This window comes from Aplidium turbinatum, chromosome 4 (assembly GCF_918807975.1).
Source record: "Aplidium turbinatum chromosome 4, kaAplTurb1.1, whole genome shotgun sequence".
NCBI classification, from domain to species: domain Eukaryota; kingdom Metazoa; phylum Chordata; class Ascidiacea; order Aplousobranchia; family Polyclinidae; genus Aplidium; species Aplidium turbinatum.
The window spans coordinates 7,115,066-7,125,515 of record NC_137475.1 but is presented as its reverse complement, the minus strand read 5'-3'; the positions used below and the strand labels follow the sequence as shown (position 1 = coordinate 7,125,515).

The window sequence follows — 10,450 nt, the reverse complement described above, 5'->3', positions numbered from 1 at the left end:
TTTGTTTTCTGATTTATCATCCGGGATACGTAGCGGCCAGACCGGACCTGGATCCTTGAAGGTGGTAGTCTTCTTTTTCACGAAGCGATGATGTGCGTCTATTGCTAGACGGCACTGATAAAATCTAATGATAATTTTCACTTTCCAAGAGTTCGATATTACAGCATATGTTTTTGGTTGTCTTTAAATTCGTAAAATCAACGAGATTCGAATGAAATTAACGCTTATCATCATAACTCTTATGCTTTGGTACAGCAGATCTACTTCAGGCAAAGAAAATGATCAAAGTTTGACAAAAGGTCAAGAAAGCAACCGAAGGTCATCGGGAAAGCTAGCTGCTTCCAAAGCCGAAAGGAAAGCTTCAGCAAAGGCAGAAATCGCCGCTAAAGCAAAAAATAAATTTCTGGAAAATCTTCAGCGGTTTCAAAAAGAAGTAAGATCCACATCAACCCCTTCCGCATCTCCATTTCAACGATCTTACAGGCCATCGGACGGCTCCACTCCTGGCAGTAACTTCCGTCGTTCACACAGGTCAGTAACAATAATAATAATGTTATGGTTTATTTATCGTCGCTTTTCAACTGCTAAAGGTTTTTAACGATAACGCTCTTTTTTTATTTTGTATCATGTTTGCGATGTCACCACTTTATTACCGACTTATCTTTACTGGGTTATGTAACAAAAAACACAATCGGTATGCCGTTTTTAAAGTCTTTGGCACGACCCGGCCCGACCAAGCATCGAACCCAGGTCTCCCAGCGCCAGAGTTGAAGGGGATAACCACTAGGCTGGCAAGCTGGTACACGAGTCATCCTGCACTCTTCCAGCATGCAAAATAGCCATTTTCAAGCGTATAAAAAGCTACTTTTGTGAGCTGGGTTATCTGTTGCGTCACAACAAGCATGAGCATTGTGCAAACAGTGGACTTTAACAATAACTACTCAAACGACTACAGGTCGTTAGTGTAGTTGATTTATACGTTTATTAAACGATCCACAACGGCGATTTATAGTTAGCGTTTGGATCAGCTACTATAACGTGAGATTTTGTTTGCACTGTATGTGATAGGTGAGTCACCACTGGCAAAGGGAATGCTGCACTTTTAACACTTCATGTGTAAGCAACCAATTCACGCAGGCTTAATCTTTTGGTCGGACCTGTGTTATTGACTTACTCTATTACGTAGAATTGCAAGGACTAAATTTTCAAAACGAACCTGAATGTTGCCACAGTCAAATTATTTATTACACTATTTTAGGACTGCTTTTAGTCCATTTTTAAGTAAAGAAATCGGAAGTTCTAAGCTCGCTTCAAAGCTTCGCGTTTAAATTCCACAAGAAGTGACGCTAAAAAGATAATACCTTTACACCATCTTGATAATTTTAAATTTTTACAAACAATTTTGATAATTTTAAGTTGAACTGCTCCGAACAAAGATAATTGTGCCTTACACTTATAAAACTTTATCATTTTAGTTTATAGATCATTCAATTTTTAAAACGGTAGCATGAAGTTAAGAGCGCTAACCTTCGTGGTTTTTACGATCTCAGGCCTCAAGCATCGTCTCAGCCTCCTAGAGACCCGGCTCTTCTTGCTCGCCAATCCTTGCGTAAGGGGAGGATATCATCCAACACCACCAACTTGGAACAATCTCACGTTCCAGCATTAACACGGCGGAGGAATATGAAAGATCCTGCAGAAGAAGACACTTCGGAATCGTCTCAATCCGCTATACCGATTGTAGAGAAATCCAGTGCTGAAAGGTCTGTTGATTCACCCAAAGGAGAAAATCGTTTTAATGTTAATTTGACACGTTGACTCGTGAAATTAACATTTAGTGAATACATTCGTTTACTTTCGCTTTGATGACTATATCGGTTTAGTTTCGCACATAGTCGCTATGGTTTTGCTAGCACCATTGTCCATTATAGTAACAAAAAGAAAACATGATAGTGCTCCATTATGAGAACAACAACACTCAGTTGAAGTTTACTTACTTTTGCTCGTTTCTAGGCAAACACATGTTGTTATCAAAGAAAATGGAATAGAAGGAATCTATGCAAATGATCCAAAGTCAAGTTCCATATCGCGTGAGTTTTGTTGTATGTCTTTGCTAGTGGCGTAGACTCACACATTGATTTTGTATACTCGCCTTCCAGTGTGCTTTCCCCCATGTGCCTGCAACTTCTTGAATGGGTGACTTGTACCTGAAGTAACACGGCTAACTAACGCTAAATAGCCCAAATTGGTTTATCCTATTGGCCAAGTGGATAGAGTACTGGCCTTTGAATGGGTAGATGCGGGTTCAATACCCCGTCAAATCAAAACCAAATTTTATAAAAATAGCGTTAATTATATTTCCTGTTTAGCACTTAGTTTTGAGGAAATTGTTTGTGGTTATTGTGTACTTGGCTGTGCTGAAACTGCTTTATAAACAATCGCATTTGCAGGCACGTCGTCACGTACCACTTCTGCGTCCTCATCCAACACTGTGACGTCAGACGACTTGAGTTCTCGAGCACCATCTAGCGGACAACGAAGAGCCTCTCGTGCGGAAATGGCGATGGAACGGCACAAGGAGCGCATGCGCAAAGCGTCAGTGACAAATCACACCCCTCCTGTCATCAACCACACGTCACGGCAACCTCATTCTGCCAAGTAGGGCGAGCTAATTGTATTCTGTATAAATCTCATTCGTTTTCGTTTTATTGTTTATCATTAAAAGGTGTCTGGGATGAAAAGCCAAAGACGGAAATTGTGGCATCTTGTTTTGTTCTGTGTTCTCCCACAAAACAAAACAAGATGAAAGACGGTAAAGAAAAAAAGACGGAAATTGTGGCATCTTGTTTTGTTCTGTGTTCTCCCCAGCGTTATCTAGACTCCAACAAATATATACGCTCGTCAAACTGCCGTGTTTTTACTTGTTTGTTTTTGATTATTTCGGTCCTTGTTTGTCATGCTAGTCATTTTCTTAGCTTTTAGACTTTGTAGCCGGGCTAACTAAAGACATTTACCTTTAAACCTCAAGCTACGAAGTTGTAGAAGAAGTACCTCCCTCGTTCATTGGCTGCTGGTGTATTGCTTATTTTAGCTGGTATTCTTTTGTCTAACACCGGGTAAGCCTTTTGAGCAAATGCCAACTTTTTATCACCTGATAGGCTATAAAGGCAAACGAAAGTAGGCTACCGGTACATCTTCACATGCGTTTGTTGCTCTTCTGAGTGACTTAAGATTTGATCCTCGAAAAGCACCGAAACAACAATCTTCGGTTATTTACGTCAAGATGGCTCATTGAGACGACTTTACTTTGAAACAAACATTTGCTCACACAGGCACCGCCATCGTCATGGTAACCTGGGTGATGATGATATTGACTCCAACCGTTCTTTAGTTGGCAAGCCAAAGGCTGTTGAAAATGCCATCCAAGGTAAGAGATGTGCATCTGTTTGATGTTGGTGAAAATATAGCTTGATTTTTCGCTTTGTTTGAGGTGTGTAGCGTTTCTTAACGGGTTATCTTGAAGACGTTTCTAAATACGAAGCATTAAGATAACTTCATGTTGTTGCCAATTAACTTTGTTGCGATGTGAATTGTGGTTGCTGGTTAGTGCAATTGCTTGAGCAGGGCAGGACATGAAAACAGATCAACCTGTTTATCAAAATCGTAGTTTATGACTTTGAGAAGCATGGTTGTTGTTCTTGGCTTTAGCAACAGCGAAACTCTTCGATGTCAACCCAACACAAGTATATGCACATCTTATTGACCACGCATGCGCAAGAGCGATGAACCAATTGAAGCATATTTTATTTTTGAAAAGCATGACATAGGTATTTTTTGTTTCGCTTTATGCAAGTGTTTGTATGTCAAAATTTTGTCAAAGTTTTTCCCTCGTATCGAAAAGAAAACTTGCGAAAAAAAAATAGAAGTGAACTTAAACATCTACCCAGATAATAAACCAACCGTTTTTTACATTGATTTAACGCCCGCAGACGTTAAATCAATGTAAAAAACGGTTGATTTGTTGTCTGGGTAGTTATTGCCTGATCCAGCCCACCTGAAAAAGTCAACTGTATGTGATATACAAAACGTCGGAATAAATTCGAATTATCACCTGCAATGACCTGAAATAGTTTAGTTTCAGCTTAATTTACACCAGCAGAGCGAATGATGTTATTGAACAGCCTCATTCAATTTTTTGATAGCAACGTAAGAAGTTATAAAATCAACTTGAGAAATCAGCTTTAAAGCTCTGCTTGTGCATGATTCAGTCGCATGATTTGCAACCACTGTGCTGTAAACTTACGTTTCTTTTGCATTGATTTAACGTTATCACACGTTAAATCAACGTAGCTTTATTGTTGTCCGCAAGGTTCCCGTGTAGCGGACATCAGTGGGGATTGGGTGAGCATAAGTTTCATGGAAGACTCGCCATTAAAATCTGTGATCGACTTCCTTTCTTCTGGTAACTTTTTAACAACTTTCTCTCTAACGCTTGGCATGCTTTTGGTTTGTTTTTCTGTTTGTTCAATTTACTTTTTTTTTATATATATAATTTAATATTTTTGTTGCTGATAATTCTGTTATAGCAATCTTTCACCGAAGCCTTCAAATCGTTTTTTTTCTTTTGTAAAAATGCTCCACGAGCAATTAACCAGAAAGATTTTTCAGCAATTTGCGTTTTGTTTTCTTTGAATTATAGTCTTCAATAGGCTGCATGCTGGTGTCAGCTTTTTTTTAAAAAAGTATTACGATTTTACTGATGCAGATCCACCTGCTCCCAAAACATCGCCAACTCTTGATCTTCCGACGTCTCCATCTTCATGCGATTCAGTCAATATCATTGAGGAAAGCGTATTTGATATGTCCAAATCTACATCACAAGGTGAGTTTACACTTTTATCACAACATCGGTTGGAAACTAAAGTTGAAATAACAGGTGAAACAGGTGAAAGTGTGTTTTTATTTTACTTTGGTCTATTAACAGCTGTGTTTATATTCGTGACCAGACTGTCAACTGAGGCTTCTGTTCACTTTGGTCGTGCATTTTGCTGGGGCGTCTTTACGCGTGTTTGCGTGGAGATTGTTTTTCTGCATACAAAAAAAAAAACGAAAGTTACTACAGTAGAACTCGCCTCAACATATGTGACTATAGCCAAGTGTTGATATCGCCAATTTTTTTTGTTCGACTTTTGATTTTTTCAATCAACCTTAGACGACAGTTCAGGTACAAAAGATATATCGAGTAATCGACATGACACTTTAACAATGAGAACATATCACAAAAGTTGGTTCAGCAATTGTCGGATCGCAAGCTATGGAATGAAGCTACGACGATGGAATGACGACGACGAAAGCTAATAATCGAGTAAATGCAACAACAAAATACTTTCTTTTTTCACCAAGTGTTTACGTTAGCTTGGCATTGGCAACCGCGAGATGGTAGTAGTGATGCAGCTGTTTCAAATATTCTAGTGGTTGGTGGATTGTAAATGAATCTCGAACAATTTGGAAATGAGATCAAACTTTGATTTTAAATAATTAATTTAACACAGAATGAATAACTTTAGCGAAAGGGAGAGAATTCCTTTGCTCCAAACTGAGTTCTTTAGGACCATGGTGACATCAAGGCAATCACACACCTACATTGGTCTCTGTGTGTGGGCCTGGTTTTATTAATCTGACAAATGTTCATAAAATAATAACTTTTCTCTTTGTTTCTGCAAGAACTGCAGAAACCCAACAAACAAAAAAACCCGCGTTTCCCAACTTCAATATCTGGTGACGTTAGAATGGACAGTTTTTGTCAGCTGGGTGCGCGACTTCCTGTTATTCCGCTGGGAATAGTTATCGAGCTAAACTGGATGCTGCATCAAATACGCGACCTTAATTGTCACATTTTTCAGAGTTATTGAAGTCTAACAAGCAATTGCTTTTTTTCTCATTAAATCGCCGTGTCCCGTTGTTTAATTCTCATTAACAACTAATTTTGATGAAAGAAAAATATTTATTTTTTACTTATTGACAATTTCGTCATGATCATATTTTACGGTATATCTTCTAGAAATGCTCCGCAGATGAAAAGGTTTGTAGCATGCTCCATTGCAGGGCATCATGGTTTTTTTTCGTGTGATTCCATATTTCAAACTTCATTTCTCAATGTGTTCTCGCGTGCGCCCACTAGGTGCGCAGTGGTTTGTACAAGCTGCTTTGAGTTTCTGATTGGAACCAGTTTGCTTGCTCTTGCTGAACAAGAAATTCGACTTTCTAAGCTATAAAGAGCATCTTCAGACTTTTGCTTTGAAAAAAAAAAAACACGTTTAACTGTTGAAAATGCAGGTGGACATTTTATTCGAATAAATATCGATCTTAATTTTTTTTTAATTGAATTGACTGTGTGATAAAAGAAATAACAGATCGCTTGTAGTTTTTCCAATTATTATAGGCCTAGTTATCTCGTATAACTGAGGCAGTGCAAAATACACAATGAGTGCGCATAATCTGACAATGATAGTGAAACAAACGGCAAACAAGCAGTAATTATACGTCACAAAACCTTAGTTATCGATTAGTTCTAGTGTAGGTTTTAATTTATTGCCTTTTTCTACTTATTCTATCTGTCTTGCCTCCCCTATCTTAAAATGTTTAGCGATCAAGCGAAGACAGATGTTCCATGACGTATTGGTAATTCAAAGCAGATTCATTCAATATTTCATGTGTTGTTGAGACTTAAATTTTTATGGCCTTGTGCTCAGAAGGAGTATGTTAAGGTGTCAAGCCGTCAAACAATTAATCGCTTTCAACAAAGTAACATACAGCTATGTCAGATAGATGCAAAACGAGCAGAGTTTTGAAAGTGAAAGAATTAGAAACACCTTTTTTGGTGGCAATTAAGCTGAGTTCATGTAGAGCCAACCCAAGCATCGCTGTTGTATCTGATCTATTGTGTTTGACTTTTATTATAGCTGAACGCCTAGGCCTCAAGGGTTGTTGACGTTTGTAAAGAGGATTTCAGAGTTTTCCCGACACTATTGCTACAGAGTTAGCTCTATCTCATTTATGTAGCACTCAACTGCAAAATTGTTACTTAAAAGTTCTAGTTTAAGTTTTTGCAACGTTCGACAACATTTTATTTACATCAAGTAAAACTCATATTTTTTCTATGCTCCTCAGCAGTTAGACAATTTACGTTCTAAATCGTTTCTGTTTGTAATTAGAGAAGCTTAGTGAGACCAGAAAGTTGCAGTTCTTAATAAACATTGGCCAGCTCGCTTGTCTAGCCGGTTGGATAACTTTGTAGTATAATAATGTCTAAGTTAAGCTGTTTTAGCCAAGATTTCCGTATAACAGTTATTAAAAAGCTTGAAAATGTCTGCCAAAGCCTTCAGTACATTTCGCCGTCTTAGTGGTTGTTTATATTTTTTAGTTTTTGATATGGAAGGCATTGATAGTAGCGGTTAGAAATGCAGCAATTTGTTTGACTAATCATTTAGTTAGAAACGTATTCTGGATGCGACGTGTGTTGGTTGATTTGCACAAAACCAGGCTCCAAAGCGGTATGTTATTTTTGTTGAGTCCTAACGTTGAAATAATCCGGAACAAAGTTTATTTTTTGTCAGAGAGTTTACAATGGCTGCAAACGATTTTCGTTTCATAAACAGTTACGGTAGGCTACCTACATTATATGGTTATTATGTTCAAAACCTTTTGTGTGTTGTTTCGTTCTGTCATTTGGGGTTCTTTGTAGACCTAGATTTAACAACAAAAATGAGAGTTATCTGAAGATTAGTTTCGTGACATATAATCCATCTTTCAAGTACAACGTAATTTTTAGACTCAGAGGAAGAAAACACGTTTGGATTACTGGATATTAAGTCACCAGTTGTGAACCGAAAAAGCCAAAAGCAAAAGAAGTCCAGACTAACACAACCAGCCCACCCTGGAAACCACAAATCGGGTAAGTTGAAGTTTTATTTGGAAAATACATGAGCTGATGATGCTTTGGCGTTCAGTCCCACCTCAGCATGCAAAACCCGCCATTTTTACATTGAACCAACGTCTGCAGACGTTGGTTCAATGTAAAAATGACTGGTTTTGCTGTCTGGGGCTTCATTCCATTGTAAACTGTTTTCACGGTTTAAAAGTAAGTCTGCGGTGTCGTTATACGTACATGTGAGAAATACTGTCGATTTTGAAGCGGTTACTCACAGTTATTGAAAAAAAAACCACTGTTCACACAAACCCAGGCTGTTTGCATGGAATCTAGCTCTGTTTTAACTTAAACTTGTATGAAAAACAGATAGGTAATAACGGAAACAACTGGAATTGAACCCCAATGTAAATGTATAGTTAAACGTGAGATTGTTTCACATTTCCCAGAAAGTCATTGTCTCTGCTAATTAGGATCATAGCCTCACAACTTCTGCTTTGTTTTTGTGCAATGGTATGCCACAGCCAAAAGCACGCACGCAGCCATTTCCACAGGATATCTGTTTGGAAATCGTGCATTCTATAACGGGTTTGCATGTCATCAGATGAATAAATAATGAAGTTTTTTCTTCGTATATGATGCAGCAGCAAGCAAATGTGTGTTTATGTGATAGTGATGTAATTTGGATCATTTTTGAGGTTGTTTTTGATGGTCAAAGTTTTGCCGAATTTTTTTTATTCTTTCCTTTTCCTGTTGTCATCACCAAACTTGTGACTAACTCGGCGACCACATCATTAATTCCGCTTGTTGTTTCGTCTTTTACATATTTTTTCGTGGTGGAATGTTGTACGATCATTGACAGCAGCAGGTTTCGAAAGGGTTGTTTTGCTCTCTTGGGTGCCTGCTTCAAAGGTTCAGCATAATCACATGCGTCATCCAGACAGAAAAATCCGCCATTTTTACATTGATTCAACGTCTGCAGACGTAACTAAGGACTGATTTGCTGAGTTGGGAAAATTCTGTTTGCCATCGTCAACAAAACTTTAAACCGATACGGTCTGAGACAACATTTTATGTGGTTACCGACTGCTCTTCATCAAACTTAATTATTTTCCTTCCTGTCCACATTTGGCTGTTCTTTCCTCTTGAATTAGGTTGTTGTGCAAGCCTTTTACAGATCGCTTGGCGCGATCGGAATAGTACAACTTCTATATTTGTTAATACTTTTTTTGTTCCAATTAGTCGGTGATGGCCAATGGCGGGTCATTTTGCTTCCAAGTACTGACTGCATTTATTGTTATCTCTTGTTTGTGACAAGCCATCAGTTTGTGGCAAAGTCCATGCGCATCGGTTCGACTAAAAAAATCACTTTCTTTGTATTGATCCGATGCAGACAGAGTTTGTTAGTTATTTTGTGGGATGAGAAATGGTGTTGCCAGTTGGTTTATTTCTTTATTAAAGCAGAATATGAGATTTGATAACTTGAGTTTGTTTTTTCAACACGGAAAGTTTCATGTGCGTATTGTACAACGTTTCCCCAAGTAGCCTACATTGTTCCACCAGCTGGCTGTTTGTGCTTAAACCTAAAATCGACGTAACCGTTCAACGAACTTTCGTAAACAGAGCATTTTTGTTTAAATTTTATAAATCTATAAAAATTATTCAAAACTTTTAAGGTGTGGCTCTTGACGAGGGTTCTTGATGGTATTTTGCTGTGGCAATTTCCAGCTTGCATGCCGACGTTAAAATTTTGCTATTTTCTCTGGCAAACAAAATCCGTCCTTTTACCTGAATTACGTAGGCGTGGAATCCTTGTTTTTAATGTCGGGCACAAAGTTCCCATAACATTGAAGTCTATAAAGTGTAAAGTAAGCCATGCCATTGCTTTCCGGTTGCTGTGGTATGCATACAACGTATTCCAAGTACAATTCAAGCCAACAAATCATTCCATTTTTCGCGTTATTGCAACGTTTGAAGACGTTCAATCAATGTAAAAAATAGTTGCCAAGTGAGGATGGATAGATGTTTATTAAAACTTGTGAAACTTGCTTGCATGACGACCGCCACGTTTGGAAATGGAAACATTGCATCTAACATGTCATGCACTATGTTTCTCGGCATCCGATTTGTAGCAATGTTGGTAACTCACACTAACTCTGCAGACAAGAACGCTCGTATTATTTTGTGTTGAGTTACTATTTTTGTGAAACATTTTTGCCTACTATCTACTGCTTTGACTCGAGTGCAACTAAATAGTCCAAAGTTGTTTATTTTACATCGCTTTGACGTATGGTAACATAGCATTTATGTATTAGACTTTGTTAACTTGAGGCCGCACGATTTGCCTTGATTGAGATTTCTTCAAGTGTCTATGGAGTAAGATTGTTTCCTTTTTTAGCTTTAGCTGAAGAATGAAGTTGCTTTTTGCTAGGTGACAACGTATGGCAACGTCTAGAACAGATAGCGATTTTAAAACCAACATACTTCATAGTAGGCTACACCCAACTTTATAGACCCACACAG

At 38.1% G+C, this 10,450-nt stretch overlaps 2 protein-coding genes across 2 annotated transcripts in view; both read left to right on the top strand.

Annotated features, from left to right (window-relative positions):
• Nucleotides 1–241: 241 nt before the first annotated feature.
• Nucleotides 242–2,125, top strand: LOC145768865 (uncharacterized). Its single transcript, XM_082580471.1, has 3 exons — nt 242–531; nt 1,551–1,763; nt 2,014–2,125. The coding sequence occupies exons 1-3, from the start codon at nt 242–244 to the stop codon at nt 2,123–2,125; spliced, it is 615 nt and encodes a 204-aa protein (XP_082436597.1).
• The window catches only part of LOC145768731 (uncharacterized), a 51,077-nt gene continuing 42,681 nt past the window's right edge, over nt 2,055–10,450 (top strand). Inside the window, exons 1-6 of the mRNA XM_082580311.1 lie at nt 2,055–2,090; nt 2,451–2,658; nt 3,333–3,427; nt 4,370–4,462; nt 4,766–4,882; nt 7,832–7,954. Coding sequence (XP_082436437.1) covers nt 2,558–2,658; nt 3,333–3,427; nt 4,370–4,462; nt 4,766–4,882; nt 7,832–7,954 — 529 coding nt within the window. The 5' untranslated portion in view covers nt 2,055–2,090; nt 2,451–2,557. The remainder of the gene's footprint in view (nt 2,091–2,450; nt 2,659–3,332; nt 3,428–4,369; nt 4,463–4,765; nt 4,883–7,831; nt 7,955–10,450) is intronic.